We start from the raw sequence: 24,983 nt of genomic DNA, 5'->3' as shown, positions 1-24,983 counted from the left end.
TCCTTTGTGAACAGGAATATCTTTATCTTTTTTTCTGTCACAACCCTTCTCTGGCAGCTCATCAGTATGAGTGCTTACAATACAGCTCCTCTGTCAGTTGAGACAGAGCTTTTGGGAGCTGTGTTTTTCAAGTTTAAGCCCATCCTTACATGAAAATAGGATGGGCTGGTGTTTAAATATGTGATTGATTCAATTTTGTTAAATTCCTGCAAAACTCCTTTAATAAATTAGGCACATCATACTCCAGCATTGTTATCATAAAGACTGGTGTGCACTATGCCAGTATTACTAAATTGCGCCAATAGTGTAATTGAGTAGATATTTTTCTAAGAAAACCATTAAAGAGGACCAACCACCAAGAATTTCATATATAAACTAAATCCAGTGCTATACTGGTGCTATTATGCTGATTCTAAGCATACCTTTAGTTGTGAGATCTGATGTATACTTTCTGAAATATAGGCAAGTAAAGCTTATGAAATGCACTGTTACTTGATTGATAGCAGCTACAGAATATTTAATAGGTGTGTTGGGTTTTGCTAGTTATTTCCGCCCCTGTCTGCCTGCCTGTCCTTCCTTCCCCCGTCACTGTTATTATAGGGGGAGGGGGGAGGAAGGACAGGCAGGCAGACAGGGGCGGGACTAACTAGCAAAACTCGACCCACCTATTGGTCTGTAACTGCTATAAATCAAATAACAGTGGATTTCACAAACTTTACTTGCCTATATTTTAGAAAGTATACATCCGATCTCATACTAAAGGTATGCTTAGAATCCGCATGATAGTGCCAGTATAGAACTGGCTTTAGTTTATATATGAAAATCCTGGTGGTTGGTCCTCTTTAAGTTCAGTGGTCTCAGTTTCTGTTTTAAAGCCAGTCTGTAATATAGCACATAGTAACGATTTTTCTTTATTCTCTTCATATTACCATGCAGTACACCATCTCTCTGATCTCTAAACTATTTAACACAACGTAACAAACCTGATCAATTTTACATTTGAGGAGCATCATGTCATACCGGCAGAATCAATGGATTCATAAACTTTCCCAGAAGAAAAAGATAATAACACAGAGAGTACTTCTAAAATTAAATTACGGATGATTTGCCTTGGTACAGAATATGTATCACAACAAGAAGGGAGAAAACACAGATTTCATAACAGATGGATTTTACTCAAAATTTCTGCTTGGAGGAAAATACATACACATTCACCTTAGATCTATATCTATATCTATAGATATATATATATTTCAATTAGTTAACAAAAGATAAACAACAGAAAGCAGAAAAATAACTTGCGTGTATTATTTTCATGAAACTATAGAAATCATGATCAGTTTGAACTAAGAAATGTGTAGCATTAGTGCACCGTTCATGTTTAATTTCAAATTATTATAAATGAATATAAATGCAATAAATGGTGTTCTGTCCAGTTAATAATAGTATTGCACTGCAGGATTTGCACATTGAAACAGCTACAATACTTCATATCAGATTTTGTTTGCTTTTTTATGGAATAACAATGCTTAACTGCAATACATACAGGCTCACCAAAGCTCACCAGGGTATAGATGAATCCCCTGGAGGGTCCCTGCACCTAAGTAGGCCTACCATTTATATGAGCAGTAGTTGGCATAAAACACTTGATTCACTGTATACAGGCAAAGGCTTTGTGAATGAGAGTAAATGTAATTTTTGCATGCAGATGAACAGTGGGCCCACAAAGACAAGTATTACTGGTGGATCCATGGCATCATAGTTTGACACTGAATACATAGGTACTTTATATGCGTCTTTGCTTTTTTCAGGAACAGCATGGTGTGCACTCAACTTCTTTGGTCGACCATGGCGAGGCCTGTTTTGAGTGGAACCTCTCTTGCTAAACCGCTGTATGGTCTTGGCCACCGTGCTGCAGCTCAGTTTTAGGGTGTTGGCAATCTTCTTATATACTAGGCCATTTTTATGTAGAGCAGCAATTATTTTTTTCCAATCCTCCTAGAATTCTATGCCATGAAGTGCCATGTTGAGCTTTCAGTGACCAGTTTGAGAGAGTGTGTGAGCGATAACACCAAATTTAACACACTGCTCCTCATTCACACCTTAGATCTTGTAACACTAATGAGTCACATGACACCGGGGAGGGAAAATAGCTAATTGACTACAATTTGGCCATTTTCACTTAAGGGTACTCACTTTTGTTGCAGTGAATGAAACATTAATGGCTGTGTGTTGAGTTATTTAGAGGGCACACAAAATTTACACTGTTATATAAGCTGTACACTTGTCAGGACCGGGAGGACTGGTAGACCCAGGAGGTGGATTCGCTGGACCGAGCACCCCACCGGGGGGCAGGGTACATGGCAGCCGGAGCACTGGCGTGGCCGGGATGGGAGCCGCGTCCCACAGGGGACGGGAAGAACAAAGTCACTGGGGTCACGGAGTTCCTAAGACTGTACGGTATACTGGTACAGGTGCCGGGTAGGAAAGACAAACAGTAGTCCAGGACACGGCACAAGGGGACCTGAGCACCTAGCTCACAAGACAAGGCTTCAAGACACGTTGATCAGGCGCCGCCCACATGGAAAGGCCAGTCTTATATACCCAGCACAGCCTTGTGTCATTTCCTGCTGCAGGTGTGCTGGGCCTATAAGACCAGGAGAGTGGGCGCGGCCTGGTCCTATACAGAACCATGTGGCTAAGACTCAGAGTCAGACTCATAAGACCAGGAGCAGGACACAGGAGAGCACGAGCGGGAGCGGCAGCCATGACCGGTGGACACGTGGACTGGATCAGTGGTTAAGGAGCAGTGCAATGACGGTGAGGCCGGATCAGTGGGTACGGAGCGGTGACAGGATGGTGCGACCGGATCAGCGGGTAAGGAGCGGTGCCGAGGCATCGGGAGCGTGACAACACTGACTACTTCACATTGTCATATCCCCAGTGTTGTCTCATGAAAAGATATAATAAAATATTTACAAAAATGTAAGAAGAGTACTCATTTTTTTATATACTGGTGGTGTTAGTATCACAGTTTGGGGCTACATGAGTGCTACTGGCTATGAGGAGCTACAGTTCATTGAGGGAACCATGAACGCCAACATGTACTGTGACATACTGAAGCAGAGCTACAGCCTATGCAAGCTGCCAGGAGAACCAGTGGAGACTCAGTGGTGGACTTGAGAACACTGATTAAAGCAAGGTTTGTTTGTTTTTATAACAGTGCCCACTGGGATTTTGTGCAAGGGGCCATCCCTGTAACTCAAATATTCCAATAGAGATTATTTAAGTAGCTACTGCTGTTTGTTTTTTTTTCTTTTGTTGGTTTATTTTTCACACTTAAATTAGAGGTTAGTTTTATTTTACATGACCCAGGAAAGTTCCTCCTCAAACATTAATTAGTAGTTTGTCATTAATATTTCAAAATATATGTACTGTAAGGATGCAACCGGCAGTGTGGTAGATGGCCAGTGTGAGTCGCAGAGGCGGAAATCCTCTGCGATCTGAACCTGGAATGTTTCTTTGGGACTTGTAGTTCCATGATGACTTTTGTACACTTTCAGGGCTGGGTTCATGGGATGGTCAGAAGTGATGGGCGGGACTGACCATGACCATCCACATACCTCCCATACATAGGTGTGTCTAATGGGATTTAATGGAGCTGTCCTTTGTCACATGATCGCTGTGAGTAGGTGGAAGCCATCTTGCTGATAGCACATGGTCAGGAAATCATGTGCATGCTGAGACAGCAAAGGGCTCTGAGAGTCCAGGGAGCTGCATAGTCTACTGGGGCTCTGGACTGACAGCAGGTGCCGTGGAACGGAGCTCGTCCGAGGACCTGGTTGGTGAGCCCAGTGAGAGAGTCTCCCTGGAAGTCGAGCCTGGATGAAGGCAGACGTAGAAACCTACAAAGCGACTGACAGGTAACACCCTTAGAAAAGGGGATGTGGACTGGCTAATGCCAGAGAATTAACTGTATGGACAATCAGCGGTTTAAACCGACAGTGAGACATTGTTGTTATGCGGGGAGAGTGGCTGTGGTCCATTACACTGCGTGGTTTATGAGGATGTGAATAAAACACCTGGATTGTTTAAGTGACAAAGTGCTCGTGTGTGTCTCAATCCCGCTGGCAGATGTGTGACCTAATATGTTCGGGTCCCAGGTCATTACAGTACAAAGGTATACATGTAAAAATCGGAGAACAAAAGCAGTAAAAAATGCAGAAATTGTAAAAAATAATAATCTTTATTAGAACATTAAATATTCTCAAGAGGTACTGGCCTATCCTGAAGTCTAACCCCATTCTGGCTCCTTTGTTGTCTGACACTCCATTAATGAACGCAATTCCATTAATGACCACAAGACGATCCTCTAATATAAGATCTTCTTGTCAAGAGTCACTATATCCCTCCCCCCTCTAATCCCTTTGGATCCAGGGGTGCCATCAGTGGTTGTTACTCATGCAGCCATTGCCTTGTCTGCGCCAATGTTCTTCTCTGCACCACCTTTAAATCTAACCTTTTCTATAAGGCAGTACATTTCATGTGGTACAAGCTATGTCATCAATTTTGCGACATACACATGACCACTGACTTACGTGGGACTTATCTCACGTGAGCTCCACGTAAGGGAAAGTGTCCATAAATTTAGTGATGTGTAATAATGAGAAATGACACAGGGGAAAAGTATTGAACACTCTTACTGAAATGTATTTAATCCTTTGTACAAAACCCTTTGTTGGTGATGATGACAGCTTTAAGATGCCTTCTACAGTATATAGAGAAATTAATTGCATGCCTTGCTTAGGTGTGATTTTGGCTCATTCTTCCACACAAACACTCTTCAATTCCTGATGGTTTTGATGGTTCCATGGGCTCCTTCTATGAACTCTCAGCTGTAGTTTCTTCCATACACTTTCTATTGGATTCAGGTCAGGTGATTGGCTGGGCCATTCTAACAGCTTTATTTTTTTTCTCTAAAACCAATTAAGAGTTTCTTTTGCTGTGTGTTTGGCATCATTGTCTTGCTGAAATGTTCACCCTCATTTCATCTTCATCATCCTGACAGATGGCAGGACAGGAGATTTTTATCAAGAATTCCTCTCTACATTTGTCTATTCCTTCAATTGTATGACGTTTGGCACTGCCGTATGCCGAAAAACAGCCTCAGACCATGATGTTCCCATCCCCAAACCTCTCTGTTGATTCGGTGTTTTTGGGTGATATGCAGTGCCTTTTGCCTTCCAAACATGGTGTTTGAATTATGGCATCCAGAGAGTTCAATGTTCATCTCATTTGACCAGACTATAGTCTCACAGTAATTAACAGGCTTGTCTAAATGTTAAAATGCACTTGAATACTCTTTTTGTTCAGCAATGCATGGTGAGCGTGCATACAGGCAATGGTGGTTAATAGCATTACTTATTGTTTTATTTGAAACAATTGAACTTGTCAATTCCAGGTTGTTCTGTAGCTCTCCACAGGTGGTTTGTGGCTATTGGACAACTCTTCTGATAATTCTTTTTAATCCTGTGTCTGAAATCTTGCAGGGAGCACCTGGTCATGGCCAGTTTATGGTGAAATGATGTTCTTTTCATTTCTTTATTATGGCCCCAACAGTGCTCACTGGAACCTTCAGTAGTTTAGAAATCCTTCTGTAATCAATGCCTTCATTATGTTTAGCAACAATAAGGTTGCAAAGGTGTTTAGCTCACTGGTTTTACCCATCATGAGATGTTTCTTGTGTAGCACCTTGGTAACGAGACACCTCTTTATAGTTCATTAGTTGAAACAGCTGATATTATTTTTCTTTGCCTGTGTGGTTTGGATGTGTTGTTACTGACATTTGGTGAGAAATTCATGTCAATAGCACCCTTAGAAATATATTTACCTAGAAAATTGGTGACGGGTTCAATACTTACTTCATATGCTGTTTGGATAGATAGATAGATAGATAGATAGCTTATGAAGTACTAGATCTATCTATCAATTTATCAAAGTGTTGTCATGGAAATGTGGCATTATCAGCAGTAACATATCTGGGTTTCCTCATATACAGTGCTTACAATGTACTTTATGCCCATTAAAAAAGATTTTACATAGAAAAACACCATCTAAGCAAGAATGGGAGACCAAACAGCAGCTGCCGATCGGTTCAGTGCTCTTCTTCACACTTGCTGAGGTGAAAGGAAAATTCTGCCATGTCTGCTTTTTCCCCTTGTGTTGTATGTTCATGATAAAATCAACACAAAAGCACATCAGTAAAACATTCGGCGCATGAAATGCTGAGGTGGCTTCATTACAATTCATGAATTTCTGCCCAGATATAATCAGCTCTATTACTCCACAACTCCGGAAAATGCTATGAAGTACCAGCATGGCATGGGTATTACTGGCACGAATTTATATATCATATAAAATTTAGGGAAGGCTTCTTAATGTTTAAAGGCATAAAACATACTTGAATTACAAATTAATGAGCTGTGATTTAAAGCGGAGGAGACAGGCTGATTTTCCACCTTCCACTGAGCACTGCTGAATTAGTAACAGCATAATGAGATGAAAGAACCAATATAGTAATCCTGAATTTCCAGCATGTGTAAATGTTTGTGTAATATGTGGAAACACTCTGTAATATACAGCATCCTGAAAGGGGAGATCTATATCTGGGATTGAAACAAGCTTTAGTGCGCTCAACAGGGGTCTTCTAAGTCTGGAATCGGAATATAGAGTGCAGATTCTATATCTGTGCATGAAATGTATTGCAGCATGGGGGTCTTATAAATCTACAGTTGAGATTTAATATATTGTACACCATAGGGAATCTTCTCTGACTGATATTGAAATATTTTGTAGTGTATGAAAACCTACAAGTGAGCACTGTAAGGGTTTTGAAAAGAGTGTGCATGCTGGTTTGATTAGGTGGGGGGGTCTACTGGGCTAAAATATAATGGATTGTCTCTAAGAGAAATGTCTGTGGTTTAAGTTGTCAGTTCTTACTAATTAAAGAGGTCGGCCACTACTTTAACATTGATGGCCTATCTGTTATGATTCAGTAACCGAGGAGGATCAGAAAAGGGAGAAAAATGCGGAAACCCAAAAAGTAACCAGAGTGGCTGGTACCTTAACGGACTGCAGACCTAATACTGACACACAACTAGAAGTAGCCGTGGGGCATGCCTACGATGACCTAGACACCTCAACAAAGCCGGAGAACTAAATAATCTTACAGAGAGAAATATTAGAAAAACTAATTTGCCTCGGAGTAGTTCCCAAAGATATAGATAGCCCCCCACATGTAAAGACTATGGTGATATAAGAAAACACAACACACAGCTAGAGAGCAGATTCAGCAAAGATGAGGCCAAGCTATCTACATAGGAAAGGATAGGAAAGAGCACTATCTGCAGCCGTAAAACTCCTAATAAATCTCAGCATGCCTGATATAAAACAATGCCCTGAGCCCACCAAATCAGGACTCTGGTGTTACTGGGATCCAAAAGCAGTAATATAGTTGAGGGACTGAATTTATTACCAAGCATGACAAAACATAATACATAGCAGAACATGGAGCTAAGTATACAGACATTCCCAGCAGGGAATAATCCAACTCCACCAAGAATTTCACACAGGAAAAATCAGGAATCAAGCATTAGCATCAAAACAGAAAAAAACACAAGAAAGTGAAAACAATAAGCAGGGGTACAAAGACCAACTTATCTGAGAGGAGTTCTGGTAGAGAGAAGGGATGGTTACAGAATGTCCTTAGCACACAGGAGACCATTGAGCACTGGCAAGTAACAAGAGAAAACTACTCAGTTATATAGGCCCAATCTGAATGACCTGATTGCCAGTCCTCCACAGGTGTCTGGTCTCATTCCACAAATCAACTGCACCACCAGCACTGACCACAAAGGGAGCCCCAAACTGGAAAATATATTCACAACACCTATGCTTAGGATAGGTAATCAATGTCTTATGTGCCGGAGTCCGGCACCTTGCACCCCTGCCGATCAGTTGTTCTCAGGTACTGCTTATTGATATGAATGGAAGGCAGATGTGCAATACCCAGCCATGGCTGGTATCAGTTGACGGGGCAACTGGAAACTGGGCATTTCCGGCTGTCTGCCGCTGCTGTGATCGAGGACAGCTGAACAGTGGGAATGCATGGGGTTGATCAGACAGTGATGGCCTATCCTAATGATAGGCCAGCAATATAAAAGTAGTGGTCAACCTCTTTGAAGATACGTTTGTTAGTTTATCTGTTAAATTATTAAATTTTATGATATGACCTACTGTTTCACACTGTAGTAAGCAAAAGAAAAGGTTTCTGGCATAAAATCGTATACCTCAACCATGATGAACCAATGAGAATATTATTCAGTGTTTAGCTTAAAACACATAGCTGTCACATCTCTATGTCTGATCATATTATAGTTTTTATCTTAACAACTGATTCTACTGAACATGATGGGCAGGTGATAAAAAAAGACATGCCAAGTATGAGCAGGTATGAAGAAGGTTTGTACTCATATGAAACCAGAAAAACAGCACCTACCTGTGAAGCATCTTGTGGAAACACAGCATCAAAAGCAAACATTTTTGGTGGTATCTGAGTTCCTCTCTTCTGGAATGCATTTTGCCCTCCACAAGATAATGGGTCATACAATGTAACCTGTTTCTTCCTTGGATCAGCTTTCAAGAAAGAGCTGGAATCAGTTGACTCTCCCACTAGCGTTGAACAGATGCGCACCATGACCTTCACCTGTCATTCAAGAAAAGAACAGTTGCTTTTGAGTGTATTTTGCTATCAGAGGAACAAACAAAGTTAATTTTAAAGTTAATTTTAATCATTAGATCTTGGAATACTAAATTCCACAATTGGATGAGTTTACAAAAATGTCCCTGTGCTAAGATAATCTTATATATGTGTCCCTGCAATCTTCTGTGTAATGGCCACGTCTGACGACACAGGGACTTAAGGGGGCTTTACACGCTGAGACATCGCTAGTGATTGATTGGTATGTGGGAGGAAACTGGAGTACTGGCAGGAAACCCACACAAACATGGTGAGAACACACAAACTCCTTTCAGATGTTATTGTCCTTGGTAGGAATTTAACCCAGGACCCAAGTACTTGAAAAGGTCGAACCACTTGGCCCCCAATGAGAGCAAAAACAAAAGTATTGAGTTTATTTTTGTTTAGTGTATCTTTCCAGATATAAGAGTCTAGATATACAAAGATATATAAGTGTATCGGTTGTATTGTTGGCAGATTGAGTACATACAGTTTAAACCAGAAGTTTACATACACTATCTAAAAAGACACATCTGCATTTTTCCCACTATCTGACATGAAATCAGAATAACCCTTTCCCATTTTAGGTCAATTAGGAACCAAAATTATTTATATTTGCCAAATGCCAGAATAATGAGAGAGAGAGAGAGAATGTTTTAAGGTATTTTTATTACTTTCTGCAAAGTCAATAGTTTCCATACATTCGGAGTACTATGCCTTTAAACAATATGGGACAGCCCATATGATGATGTCATGTCTTTGGAAGCTTCTGATAGGTTTATTGGTAACATCTGAATTAATTAGAGACACACCTGTGAATGTAATTTAATGCACACCTGAAACACACTGCTTCTTTGTGTAGCATCATGGGAAAGTAAAAAAAAAATCAGCCAAGATCTCAGGAACAGAATTGTGGACTTGCCTAAAGGCTGCTTTACACGCTGCGATATCGTTACCGATATCACTAGAGTGCGTACCCGCCCCCATCGGGTGTGTGACATATTGCTGCCCGTGGCGCACAACATCGCGCGGACCTGTTACACTACTTACCTGCCTAGCGACATCGCTGTGACCTGCGAACCGCCTCCTTTCTAAGGGGGCGGTTCGTTCGGCGTCATAGCGACGTCACTAAGCGGCCACCCAATCAAAGTGGAGGGGCGGAGATGAGCGGGACGTAACATCCTGCCCACCTCCTTCCTTCCTCATTGCTGGCGGGACGCAGGTAAGGTGAGGTTTCTCGTTCCTGCGGTGTCACACATAGCGATGTGTGCTGACGCAGAAACGACGAACAACATCGTACCTGCAGCAGCAACGATAATTGAGCTTAGGGGGGGCATGTCACCGATTAGCGATTTTGAACGTTTTTGCAACGATTCAAAATCGCTAATAGGTGTCACACGCAACGACATCGCTAACGCGGCTGGATGTGTGTCACAAATTCCGTGACCCCAACGAGATCGCTTTAGCGATGTCTCAGCGTGTAAAGCAGCATTTAGTCTGGTTTCAACTGTATGGAAACAATCAATAAGACAAAATCCAGCATATCCTGTTTAAATAGGAAGAACTACTTAAGACAAAAAAATGTTTTAGGTCAGCGCCACTCATTTTGAAGAGCATGTCCCTATGTTAATAGCCTCTTATAAAAATCAAATGTCATCAATACAAATTTGTGCAGCAGCAGTCCTTATACCAATATACATAATTATGTCAAATTATCTACATGTACAATGTATGACAATACAAAAGTCATAAAAGACCAAGGCCAAAGTAGAGTCCATAGTGATCTGGATAGTCATCGATTTGCTGCATGTCACAAATAATATTCTAAAATGAATAATAAAATGTACCCTTCATGACAGTCATTTAGGTTGTCTGCTGTGAAATTGTGCACCTATAAATATTCCTTCCCAAGAGAAGATATGGGCTATATCTACTAGCGGGTGAGAGATGATGAAGACAAAATATTTATTGATTCTGCAAATGGAATTTACAATCTCCCATTGCTTTAAATTAGCAGTCTTTGTGCTATAATAGTATTATCACCCCTTAATGAACAACTCCTATGGAGATGGTCACCATCCCGAGCTCTGCTTTTCCAGCTGCATTTGCAGATTAAGCAACTCCACATTCCAGGCATGTGATTAGCACTTTGTAAAATTCCTTTTAGTGATTTCAGTAGTACGCATAACCTAAGGCAGATACTGGAGAAGACATTAAAACACTTAGAAACATGCCTTGTATATTTTTTAGTGAATGAATAGATTTCGGCATAGTCCAAAACGTCACATTCTCATACATAAAAAACAGACGCAAAAAAAAGAGAAACCATATGACTTTATTTTGTAATGTTTTTTGTTTTCTTTAGTTCTTTACACTTGAAAATCCATAGACATCACCATTTCAAAGTTGCAAGGTTTCGTAAAGCATAATAACCGTTAGGGCGTTATGCTTTAATGTTAAATAGATAAGTGATATAAACTATAAAATATTGATCTCCAAGTTCAGCAATAATATATATTTGTAATAGCCCTACAATGCTTTAAACCATTTATGCCAAAACTATTCATCTTGGAGAACCCAGACTATCTTTATAATCCATAGCAATCACCATTGTAAAAGGAATCTATCACCAGAAGATGACCTATTGTTTAAACCAGGTTTATGTGTTACATGTGTTTAAAAAAAATGGCAATCAATATCTTTACTAAAATGCAAAGAATAAAAAAATTATACTCTTGAAATGTTAACACTGGCCATTGGTGACTTTTATTTTATTTCCTGTCCTTTCAGGAAGAGTATTAGAGTTTCATAGTTTTAAAGGGAACCTGTCAGGTTCCATATGTGCTCTAACCTAGAAGCAGGGTGATGTGTGGCCTAGAAAAAATAAATTAATTCAGCTCACCTCTCTTCACCCTAGGGTCCACCACCTATGCACGGAACGCCCTGGCCTGGGCGGATAACACAGTCAGAGAAGAAAAAAATGTTTCCAGCATCGGTATATGGAGAATTGTAAAAACTAGAACATTTATTTAGTCCATTAAAAACAGGATGCCACACACAAAAAGGGCAAAGGGGCACACAGTGAGAGACACGGGGATTATCCCCATCCTACGCGTTTCAACCTTGCGGTCTTAGTCATGGAATGTATGGTATCTCCAAGAAGCAAGTATTTCATACAAATGCAAGGGACAATACTCCGATGCTGGAAACATTTTTTTCTTCTCTGACTGATGTGTGGCCTAGTAACCACTTCCTACCCATCCCTGTGTTGTAATATTGTGTAAAATTAATTTATAAAAAAAGCATATTTACATGTTCCCTATCTAAATGAGCAGAGGGGCTAGTCCCCAGGGTGTTGCTTTGCCCCGTCTAGTTTGCCCTCATTCCGTGGTATCACGCCCCAGTGGGCGAGATACCATGGATTTACATGGGTGACGTCACCTGGAATCCCGCGTGTGCGCGCTTCTCATTCGCGCAGCCTTCTTAGCCGGGTGTATGCTGGTCGGCTTCATAAGCGCACTACGCAAGATCTAAAGACTCCTGCACTTCCAACCATACGCAAAGTGCGTCTAAAGCCGGGAAGCAAACACCCGGCTAAGAAGGCTGCATGAATGAGAAGCGCGCACACGCGGGATTCCAGGAGCTGACGGTGACAATGATGGTGAAAGAGGGCAAACTAGACGGGGTGAAGCGACGCCCTGGGGACTAGTCCCTCTGCTTATTTACATACGGAACATGTAAGTTATAAAACTTTTTTTATAAATTCATTTTACACAATATTACAACACAGGGATGGGTAAGAAGGGGATTTAAGGCCACACATCACCCTGCTTGTAGGTTACAAGGCATATGGGACCTGACAGGTTCCCTTTAATAATAATCTAATAATAATAATAATCTTTATTTCTATAGCGCCAACATATTCCGCAGCGCTTTACAATTCAGGAGGCTCATATACATATACATATCATATACATAAACATATACAAACAAGTAACGATTATAGAAGATACAATATTTAAAAGGAAAAATGGCAACCCTGCTCGTGAGAGCTTACAATCTACAATGAGATGGGGGGGAGGGGCAAGGTACAAGTGCTTATTTAGAATGACAATCCAGCCATATCATGGGGGATAGATAATGGCTTCTTGGACCAGTTTGCTAGAGCCGTGAGATGCATTTGGGTGCCATGGAGCTTGATGTGGAGTTATGTTCTGAGAAGTTGTAGAGGGATTAGGTGAAATTAGTTTGGCTAGGGAGTGTGATAGGCCGCCCTAAAAAGATGCGTTTTTAGGGAGCGTCTGAAGCGGAGTAAGTGGTGATTTGTCCTAACTTATTGGGGTAGAGCGTTCCAGAGGTTTGTTGCAGCTCGGAAGAAGTCTTGGATTCGGGAGTGGGAGGTTCGAATTAGTGTGGATGTTAGTCGAAAGTCATTTGCAGAGCGTAGAGAACGGATAGGATGATAGACAGAGAGGAGGGTGGAGATGTAGGGGGGTGCCGCACTGTGGAGAGCTTTGTGGGTGAGAACAAGCAGTTTGAATTGGATCCTGTGATATATGGGCAGCCAGTGCAATGACTGGCAAAGAGCAGAGGCATCCGAGTAGCGGTTAGCCAGATAGGTGACCCTGGCTGCTGCATTAAGGATGGACTGTAGAGGGGAGAGTCTAGTTAGGGGGAGACCAATTAATAGAGAGTTACAGTAGTCAAGGCGAGAGTGGATCAGGGCCACGGTGAGGGTTTTTGTCGTTTCCATTGTGAGAAAGGGGCGGATTCTAGAGATGTTCTTGAGGTGCAATCGGCAGGTGCGGGCAAGAGATTGTATGTGGGAGGTGAAGGACAGATCAGTGTCAAGTATAACCCCCAGGCAGCGGGCCTGCGGCCTAGGACTTATCGTTGTGCCACACACAGAGAGGGAGATGTCAGGTTTAGGAAGGTTAGGAGATGGAGGGAAAAGCAGAAGTTCAGTTTTGGAAAGGTTAAGTTTCAAATAGAGAGCAGACATGACATTGCAAACTGCAGTCAGGCAGTCACTTGTGTTCTGTAGTACAGCAGGGGTGAGCTCAGGGGATGAGGTGTATAGCTGTGTGTCATCAGCATAAAGATGGTACTGGAAGCAAAATCTGCTGATGGTCATTCCAATTGGGGCAGTGTAGAGGGAGAAAAGAAGAGGGCCAAGGACTGAACCTTGAGGGACTCCAACAGTAAGAGGGAGAGGAGAAGATGTGGAGCCAGCAAATGATATGCTGAATGAGCGGCCAGAAAGATAGGAAGAGAACCAGGAAAGAACAGTGTCCTTTAGGCCGATGGAATGGAGCATAGAGAGAAGGAGATGGTGGTCAACAGTGTCGAAGGCTGCAGAAAGGTCAAGAAGAATAAGCAGAGAGTGGTCACTGTTACGTTTTGCTGTCAATAGGTCATTGGTCACTTTGACAAGGGCAGTTTCTGTTGAGTGTAAAGGGCGGAAGCCAGACTGTAAAGGATCTAGAAGAGAGTGAGTGGAAAGGTAGCGGGTGAGACGGGAGTAGACCAGGTGCTCCAAGAGTTTAGAGATGAAGGAGAGATTAGAGACTGGTCTGTAGTTGCTTGTGCAGGACGGATCAAAGAAAGGTTTTTTTAATAATGGAGTAATGATAGAGTGTTTGAGGGAGGAGGGGAAGATACCCGAAGAGAGAGAGAGATTGAAGATTTTAGTTAGGTGAGTGGTGACAACCGGAGAGAGGGACTGGAGAAGAGGTGAGGGGAAGGGATCAGAAGGGCAAGTGGTAGGACGAGAAGAAGAGAGGAGCCTGGAGACTTCCTCCTCTGTGACTGGGTCAAATGTGGAAAGTGAGCTGGATGGGATATGGGGAGGGATGGGATTCACAAAGCTTGGTGGCTGGGAGCTGATCTCTTGGCGGATGTTTTCTATTTTCTCTGTGAAGTTCGAGGCCAGGTCATCAGCATGAAGGTCTGTGATAGGGGTCTGTGCTTTGGGACTGAGGAGGGAGTGAAACGTGTCAAAGAGCTTTTTTGGATTGTTGGCTAGTGAGGAGATAAGGGTGGTGAAGTAGGTCTGTTTGGCGAGGTGAAGGGAAAAGCTGTAGGTCCTTAACATGAACTTGTAGTGGATGAAGTTTTCTGGTGTGCGGGATTTTCTCCATAGGCGCTCGGCACTCCTAGAGCATTGCTGGAGAAATCGAGTTTGTGATGTGAGCCAAGGTTGTTTTACTCGGTGTTTGGAGGTTCTGAGGGTGAGGGGTGCTACTTGGTCCAGGGTGCTTCTGAGTGTTTCATTGTAGTGCTTTACAGCCAGATCAGGACAGGAAAGTGAGGAGATAGGGGATAGTGATAAGTGTAGAGAGTCTGTAAGTGTCTGAGAATCGATGGCCTGTAGGTTTCTGAATGTGTGATTGGTGGGAGAGTGTTGGGGTGGGCGAGGATTTGTGAGCTTGAAGGAGAGGATGTTGTGGTCAGAGAGGGGAAGAGGTGAGTTGTCAAAGTGAGAGATTGAGCAGAGGCGGAAAAAGACCAGGTCAAGGGTGTTACCATCTTCATGTGTCTCTGAGGATGAGAGCTGTGAGAGGCCCAGGGAGGTGGTGAGAGATAGAAGCTGGGATGCAGATGGGGAGGAGGGGCTGTTCATGGGGATGTTGAAGTCTCCTAGGATCAGGGTTGGCAATTCAGAGGACATGAAATGTGGCAGCCAGGCTGAAAAGTGGTCAAGGAACTGGGTGGGTGACCCTGGTGGATGGTATATGACAGCTACTCTGAGGGGAAGGGGATGGAAGAGCCTGATGGTGTGAACCTAAGGTTGATAGTAAACTTAAGTCCATCGAGTTCAACCTGTAATCTGACATGTTCATCCAGAGGAAGGCAAAAACCCCATGGGACAGACAGTAAGCTCTGTATTAGGGGAAAAATTGCTTCCCAACTCCACATACGGCAACCAGACTAGTTTCCTGGATCAACGCCACATCACAGAATCTAGTGCACATAATCAGTAATATTAAACTTTTCAAGAAAGGCATCCAGGCCTCTCTTACATTTTAGTAGTGAATCAACCATTACAACATTATGTGACAGAGAGTTCCATAGCTTCACTGTTCTTACAGTAAGGAATCTGCATCTGTGATTATGCTTACATTTTTTTTCCTCTAGATGTAGATTATAGCCCCCTGCCACTGTTGCAGGCTTACTTGTAAAAAGATCATTAGCGAGACTCTGTACTGTCCCCTCATATATTTGTACATTGTGATAAGATCGCCCCTAGGTTTTCATTTTTCCAAACTGAATAACCCTAAGTTTAATAACATGTCTTTTTTTATTGCAGTCCATCCATTCCTTTAATATCCTTGGTTGCTCTCCTCTGCACCCGCTCTAGTTCAGTTGAGACTTTCTTAAACACCGGAGATCAAAATTGTACACAGTATTCTAAGTGTGGTCACACTAGTGACTTGTATAGGGGTAAAACTACGTTCTTCTCATGAGCCTCTCTGCCTCTCTCAATGTATTCCATTATTTTATTTGTCTTGGCAGCAGCTTCCTGGCACTGGCCAGTAAAGTTGAGTTTGCCATCCACTCAAGTCTTTTTCAGTGACAGTTTTACCCAGAGTTTTACAATTAAGTACATAATTATATATTTAGTTTCCTTAGCACAAGTGCATGATCCTAAATTTATCCACATTAAACTTTCAAATTGTCTCTTCAGGGAGGAAGAAGATGAACTCTAGTGCCACCTATTGGAGGTAGCGATCCTAGAAGTCAAAGTGACCCTCCAACAAATCTTGTCATATGACTTTGGATTTATGCCAGATCAGAACCTCAATTTGCAAACATGGTGTTCGGAATGGTTGTCCCTTGTCACTGCAAAGTATGAGAGATCTGATCTGGCAGTCATACAACAAGACTCGTTGGAGGGTCACTTTGACTTCTAGGATTGCAACCTCTAATAGGTGGTACTAAAGTTCATCTTCTTCCTCCCTGTAGAGACAATATGAATATTTCCCAGAGGAGCATTGTTGCTTAAATGTCTCCTCACTGGCATGCTGGAATGGTGTGTCAGTCTCCGTAAGCAGAAAAGCTTACCCTTTAGACCATGATGGTTTTTGGAGTATTTTATTCACCATATGCACTACATGGTAAAACTGATGTGTCAGTGTGATGTCTCAGGTAGGTCAGTACAAATTTGTAGATACCGAATATGTACAGGTTTACTTTTATCTAACGGGTTAAAAAAAATTGAGAAGTTTGTTCAAAAAAAGTGACACACTTATTGGGCCATTTTCTGTGACCATAGCATTCTTATTTTTCGGGATATGGGGCTTAGTGACAGCTTAGTTTTTGCGTCTTGAGCTGATGTTTTTAATGGTACCATTTTTGCGTAAATGCTAAATTTTTATTGCCTGTTATTGCATTTTGTACAAAATTTGCAGCGACCAAAAACAGGAGGTACGTCATGATAGCGGCAGGAGTTATCACATGACCCGTCGTTACCATGGCAAAGATCGGCTCCCCGTGATCGCAACATTTTAACAACGCAATCTAAGGGGTTAACAGGCATGGGTGGATCACGGATCCACCTGCACTTGATAGCCGCACATGTCTGCTGTTCAAATCAGCAGACATGTGAAGAGATCACCACCGGCTCACCGCAGCAGCCGGCGGTGATCACTCATTTATGATTTAGGACTTACCGGTACCTCCCCGGTCATTAAGGGGTTAAATTAACTGTCCAGTCATAGCTCTTGTCCAGCCATATCCTGTTGTCGCTATCATATCATAAATATTTTTCCAACAATATTATTTCTAATCCCTTCATCCTGTTGTTACGGCTTCTGGCATTTGTGTACATGCACTTTATGTATTTCTCTGTATGTCTATTCTTGCTAAGAGAATTGACTGTCCGAATCCCTCCCTCCCATGCCACCCCCAATTTATGCTCAGATCACTATATGAACTATCTTCCCCTTCTGTACATTAAATGCCCTCCCCCCGCAGTCCCAGGATTAAACATGCCTCCAACGTTTTAGCCATTTTTCCCCAGCATATGCCCCTAAAAATGGAGTCCCACACTACCAGCATCTGCTGGCCTGCCCTATGGTCCTATTCCTCTCCTTACTGCAGCAGTCACTCCTCCGGCTTTCAGAGGATGTGTCTTGCTGCAGCAGTTCTACTCCTTTACTGACTCCCTCCTCCTCTGCCACCTTAGCCGATTTTTTGGGGTGTGCTAGATAAGGACTAGCCTGCCTGGCACGCTTCCCTCTACCCTGCTTTCTGTGACCCAGCTAGCTGCCTTACTGTCCTGCACCTCAATACTGTGATCCTGCCCAAGACCTACCCTAGTGAGCAGCAAACTCCTTTCCATTTTGTCTTTGGATCTCAGAGTTGCTAGCTGCTCATTTAGATTCAGTACTTGGGATTACAAATGTACAACGTGCACACATCTCACACAGCAGTATGCATCCTCAAACAGCTGTTCAAGATTGCTTACAGGAGACAAGATGTACACTGGATGGCATTGTCGATAATGCAGTATATTTTCCTAATGGAAATCACACAAGACAGAAATATTAAGTAAGTAAACAAAGAAATACAGACAGCTATTTAGTACAAATTACTCCCTTCTAAACTGCCTGAATCCAAAGTCAAAAGATCACAAGTCACACACTTAATTCTAATCACACCTAGAAACAAATCACACTCACCTGCTCTTTCACACTCCCAATAGAAGATTATTTAAATAGTTACTTTTTCCCTTAGCTGTAATACAACTTGCAACTTACTGCAATGCTTGTAAAGAACAAGTATACAGAATATTTCTTCTCAGTAGAGGCAGGATTACAATGACAGGTGACATCTCACTGCTGATAACACAGGATCCACCATTCACAATATTTGATGTCTCAGCTGACCCTACTCCCCTCCCTTTACAGTCATATGTGCATAGGCTCATTAGGACCTAACTATTGTGCATGTATTTATTCCTGAAACAACAGCAAGTAAGAGACTAAAAAAGATTTAGTGACCATTGTAAGAATTGCAAGATTTTTATTTTATTAGTTTGAATACAGATTGTGGTATATAAAAAAAATCACTGCCCTGAAATTTTCAATAATGAATCTTACACAAAAACCTGACTTAAAGGTGGGGGGGTTAAATACATAAAATATCCCTTATAAAGACTTATTGTCTCAAACAGCAAACTCTAATACCTTCAATCATCAGAACAATTACGCAATGGAACGGCGATTAATGTACGAGGCCTCAGCTGTTTCCACTATTACGCCGATTATTGCTGAGCTCACAGTGATGGTATAGTATATATACATATGATTCCAAAGCATGGAATAAATATATAACTTGGTTACTGCCAACGAACAATAACATAAGGAACTACTAGCTGCCATCACCAATCCTTTATAGAGGCCGATTGGACACTTGTTACAGGTAGCATATGGCTTCGGATATGTGGTTTCTAGATCAAGAGGAAGAAAGCTATTTCATTTTATTTATTTATTTATTTCAAAAGGTAGGCAGTGTTTGTGAATATATACAAAAGGGAACAAAACAAGACAGCATTATCTAAAATAAAAGGGATAAACAAAAGAAAATTACTAATCCTGGGTCACAGAAATGGTTCAGATCTATGGAGGGAAGAACTCCAATGAAATACAAAACAATCCTACACGGCAATGTATCTTCCTGGCATTGAACAAGAATTATAATTTGGCATTTGCTTTTATTAACACAAGTTATACCACATACTTCCTCTTTGATGACTCATAACAGGGTTGGCCATGGGATGTTGCTTTAATTTCTAGAAAATGAGTAGATCTCAAACTTTCAGGATGTCTTCGCACCAAGAGGTCCCAGGCGGAAGATTTTACCTCCACAATTTCTATCATGATTTTACTATTCCATAGATAGAAAATATCTATGTAATATTGTCATCCTGATCTTAATTTGGAGCTCATAGGCAGGCCTCACAATTGAAAAAATATGCATGCTCTTCTCCTCAGGGTCGCAATGCCAAAAATGGGTCTCCCATAAATATCGGATTGATACAAACCCCAATATTCCTCACTGATCACCAATGCACAAAAGTCTGGGACAATCTTTTGAAATTCAGCAGAGTAAAGGCCACGTCTCACTAAGCAGCATCGCTAGCAACATCGCTGCTGAGGCACGACTTTTGTGACGCAACAGCGATGTTGCTAGCAATGTTGCTGTGTGTGACATCCAGCAACAACCTGGCCCCTGCTGTGAGGTCGCTGGTTGTTGCTGAATGTCCTGGACCATTTTTTAGTTGTTGCTCTCCTGCTGTGAAGCACACATCGCTGTGTGTGACAGCGAGAGAGCAACAACTGAATGTGCAGTGAGCAGGGAGCCGGCTTCTGCGGACGCTGGTAACCAATGTAAATATCGGGTAACCAAGAAGCCCTTTCCTTGGTTACTCAATATTTACCTTCGTTACTAGCGTCCGCCGCTCTCACGCTGTCAGTGCCGGCTCCCTGCTCTCTGCACACATAGCCAGACTACATATCAGGTAATTAACCTGATGTGTATTCTGGCTAGGAGTGCAGGGAGCCAGCGCTAAGCGGTGTGCACTGGTAACCAAGGTAAATATCGGGTTGGTTACCCGATATTTACCTGAGTTACCAAGTGCAGCATTGCTTCCATGCGTCGCTGCTGGCTGGGGGCTGGTCACTGATTGCTGGTGAGATCTGCCTGTTTGACAGCTCACCAGCAACCCGTGTAGCAACGCTCCAGCGATCTCTGCCAGGTCAGGTTGCTGGTGGGATCGCTGGAGCATCGCTTAGGGCTGGTTCACACTAAGCGACAGCGACAACGAGGTCGCTGTTACGTCACCATTTTCTGTGACGTAACAGCAACCTTGTAAGTCGCTGTTATGATCGCTGCTTAGCTGTCAAACACAGCAGCCGAAGCAGCGATCATAACCGCGAGAACAGGGAGCCGCGCACACTGCTTAGCGCTGGCTCTTTGCTCTCCTAGCTACAGTACACATCGGGTTAATTAACCCGATGTGTACTGCAGCTACATGTGCAGAGAGCAGGGAGCCGCGCACACTGCTTAGCGCTGGCTCCTTGCTCTCCTAGCTACAGTACACATCGGGTTAATTAACCCGATGTGTACTGCAGCTACATGTGCAGAGAGCCGGAGCCGGCAGCCCAGGCAGCGTGAGAGCTGCGGAGGCTGGTAACTAAGGTAAATATCGGGTAACCACCTTGGTTACCCGATGTTTACCCTGGTTACAGCTCACCACAGCTGCCAGATGCCGGCTCCTGCTCCCTGCTCGCTTCATTTCGTCGCTCTCTCGCTGTCACACACAGCGATCTGTGTGTCACAGCGGGAGAGCGCCTTTGAAGAAAACAAACCAGGGCTGTGTGTAACGACCAGCGATCTCGCAGCAGGGGCCAGATCGCTGCTCAGTGTCACACACAGCGAGATCGCTAATGAGGTAACTGTTCCGTCACCAAAACCGTGCCGTAGCAGCGATCTCAGCAGCGATCTCGCTATGTGTGAAGCACCCCTTAGTGTGACGGTACTTTTACAGTATCTACTGAGGTGACAGAAGTGACGCTTTCCAAGCTGTGTATACACAGATCCCAGACTTCATGTCTGAACTGGTACATCTGCTGGATAGCAATTACCTGTCCACACAGAAGGTCTTAATTCAATGGAGCTTGAGGTGTCAGCTCTCATTCTCTTTTCAACAGGTATAATTAATCCCATTTGTTCAATGTGGGGATAGATATGTCCGCTATCCAAAAAATAAATATATAAAACAAATGTCTTTATATTTATATTTATTAGAATAATCCTAAAATATTCCCCCAAAAAAACACAAGAACAAAAACAAAGAGCAAAAAGGGTCAGGTAAGTCCTTATAAAAGTGGTAATAGAAAAGAGGGATGGGGAGGGGGGCCCTGGTGAGCCTATGTAGAAAATATGTCCCTACCTATCAACGGAGGGTGTGACACCTTAAGTTTGCGGGCGCCCCCGTTCTACGCAGGCTATCCCTTTCCCTGACCCTAAATAGGGAGGATAACACAAAAGGGAAAGAGGACCATCCCAAAATAGTTAACGTCTAAAAAGATATAGAGAGGTACAGTACAGACCAAAGGTTTGGACACACCTTCTTATTCAAAGAGTTTTCTTTATTTTCATGACTCTAAAAATTGTAGATTCACATTGAAGACATCAAAACTATGAATGAAAACATGTGGAATGAAATACTTAAAAAAGTGTGAAACAATTTAAAAATTTGTCTTATATTCTAGGTTCTTCAAAGTAGCCACCTTTTGCTTTGATTACTGCTTTGCACACTCTTGGCATTCTCTTGATGAGCTTCAAGAGGTAGTCACTGGAAATGGTTTTCCAATAGCCTTGAAGGAGTTCCCAGAAATGCTTAGCACTTGTTGGCCCTTTTGCCTGCACTCTGCGGTCTAGCTCAACCCAAACCATCTCGATTGGGTTCAGGTCTGGTGACTGTGGAGGCCAGGTCATCTGGCGTAGCACCCCATCACTCTCCTTCTTAGTCAAATAGACCTTACATAGCCTGGAGGTGTGTTTGGGGTCATTGTCCTGTTGAGAAAAAAATGATGGTCCAACTAAACGCAAACCGATGGAATAGCATGCCGCTGCAAGATGCTGTGGTAGCCATGCTGGTTTAGTATGTCTTCAATTTTGAATAAATCCCCAGCAGTGTCACCAGCAAAGCACCCCAACACCGTCATACCTCCTCCTCCATGCTTCACGGTGGGAACCAGCCATGTAGAGTCCATCTGTCTACCTTTTCTACAAAGACATGGTGGTTGGATCCAAAGATCTTAAATTTGGACTCATCAGACCATAGCACAGATTTCCACTGGTCTAATGTCCATTCTTTGTGTTCTTTAGCGCAAACAAGTCTCTTCTGCTTGTTGGCTGTCCTTAGCAGTGGTTTCCTAGCAGCTATTTTACCATGAAGGCCTACTGAACAAAGTCTCCTCTTAACAGTTGTTCTAGAGATGAGAACGTGTGTCCAAACATTTGGTCTGTACTGTATGTATACTTTTACTATTTCAAATTGATGGGGTTAGATTAATACCCCCTAGTATACACCTTCAGTTCCTGACCCAGATAATATACAACCACTGAGAACAGGATAGCGCAAAATATACAGTGTCCTGCACAAATTTACTCATGTGGTACACATTAATATGTCACACAATAAGATGTCACAAGAAACCACCCCAATCCTGATACAATCATGACAGGATTATTTGCAATTAGCAGAGAAATTGCTACCACCCAAAAAAATGTTATATATTATAATTATATGTGCCAATAGCCCTTGTCACAGATGGTAATACAAAATGACATAGGATCACGCTAGGAAGAAAAATAGATGATCAACTTCCCTGAAAAAGCAGGTCTTCATCCCTGCCTGGCCTCAACATGTTTCTCCTTGCCAATTAGAGGTTCGTCAGGAGGCTTAGGGAGACGGCAGCGAGTCCTTTATTATAGCTTACAGCCATGGATCGTCACCTTACAGGACTTGCTGCCGTCTAAGGCTAGGTTCACATTTCCGTTGTTTTGCATCAGTCACATGCGTTGCTGGACGCTTGTGACTGATGCGTTGTACAATGGATGACAAGAATTAGAATTCATTGTCATGATAAAGCGGATTCCGTTGTAAAACGAGAGCGAGAGAACGATCAGCTGATCATTCACAATAGCCGGCCGCCGGCTTTTGAGAGCGATCAGCTGATCGCCCAGCGGCCGGCTTCTGTGAACGATCAGCTGATCGTCCGGCTATTGTGAACGATCAGCTGATCGCTCACAGAAGAAGCCGGCCACTGGGTGATCAGCTGATCGCTCACAGAAGCCGGCCGCCAGGAGATCAGCTGATCTCTCGCCGCCGAGACATTTATTTGAATGATTAAACACAAGATCTGAGCATGCGCAGTGAAAACATAAGGATTCCGCTGCTCAAAAAACATTACATGCTGTGTTCCTGTAGCCCGACGGTCAGTCGTTCCATGACTGATCAGTTGGGCGGCGGATGCAACGGAAGGGCATCAGTCGCAATCCGCCGCTCATACAAGTCTATGGGAACAACGGAATCCGCTAAACGGATTGCGTTGTTTATCAGAGCGGCGGATTGTGACTGATCATAAACAACGGAAATGTGAATCTAGCCTAAGCCTCCTGACGAACCTCTAATGGTTAAGGAGAAACACTTTGAGGCCAGGCAGGGATGAAGACCAGCTTTTTCAGGGAAGTTGATCATCTATTTTTCTTCCTAGAGTTATCCTTTGTCATTTTGTATTACCATCTGTGAGAAGGGCTATTGGCACATATATTTAGGATAACATGTTTTTGGGTGTTAGCAATTTCTCTGCCAATTGCAAATAATCCTGTCATGATTGTATCAGGATTATGGTGATTTCTTGTGACATATTATTGTGTGACATATTAATGTGTACCACATGAGTAAATTTGTGCAGGACACGGTATATTTTGCGCCATCCTGAATATATTGTATGTTAAATATTCTAAATATTTTACATAATAACAAAATTATATAAATACAATAATCCTTTGTTCGTGACAAGTTACCACCTTTTCTATTGTTTGCATTACCTATTCTATTTGATCTGTCTATATAGCTTGGGTCTGTGTGACCAGGCATTCCATAACACCTATAGTAACACCCAGCCGTGTACTCTGCCTTGTGAATAAGGCCTCCAGATTATACAAGCGCTGACTGGCAACCCCAGAGGCATTCAAGGTAACAGATAATCATTTGCTCCCAGTGATGATATATTCTTGGAAGCAGCTAAATGAATTTATCGCGCAGTAATCATTCAGTGCAAGCATGATGAAAAGCAAAGAAATTGGTTTGTAGAGACCAAGTCATTATCAGAGAGCTGTGGAGAGAAACAAACAGGTTATTATAGGAGGGGAGAAAGTGAATAAATTCATTCTGTGAGAAGGCTCGCTGGAAGATGCGATCTCCTACAGCTGTTAGGAATGACTTAGATGGCGTCGCTCTAAATCTAAGCATCACATGCGCGGAGATCATGACTTCTGCCACGGTTCAGTGCCTGCGATAAGTCCGCACTGCAGGTACACCACTACTACTGGCTTCCCATGGCACTAAATTGGATTAAATTAGAAAGTATGGAGCTTCTAAAGCAAA

At 42.6% G+C, this 24,983-nt stretch overlaps 1 protein-coding gene across 1 annotated transcript in view; it reads right to left on the bottom strand.

Annotated features, from left to right (window-relative positions):
- The window catches only part of KIF26B (kinesin family member 26B), a 585,415-nt gene that overhangs the window by 107,306 nt on the left and 453,126 nt on the right, over nucleotides 1-24,983 (bottom strand). The window contains exon 6 of the mRNA XM_075339602.1: nucleotides 8,558-8,764. Within this exon, the coding sequence (XP_075195717.1) occupies nucleotides 8,558-8,764 (207 nt within the window). The remainder of the gene's footprint in view (nucleotides 1-8,557; nucleotides 8,765-24,983) is intronic.

The sequence above is a fragment of the Anomaloglossus baeobatrachus genome, chromosome 3 (assembly GCF_048569485.1).
Source record: "Anomaloglossus baeobatrachus isolate aAnoBae1 chromosome 3, aAnoBae1.hap1, whole genome shotgun sequence".
NCBI classification, from domain to species: Eukaryota; Metazoa; Chordata; class Amphibia; order Anura; family Aromobatidae; genus Anomaloglossus; species Anomaloglossus baeobatrachus.
Note: the sequence above shows the minus strand (reverse complement) of the source record. Positions and strands in the feature narration are given on the sequence as shown.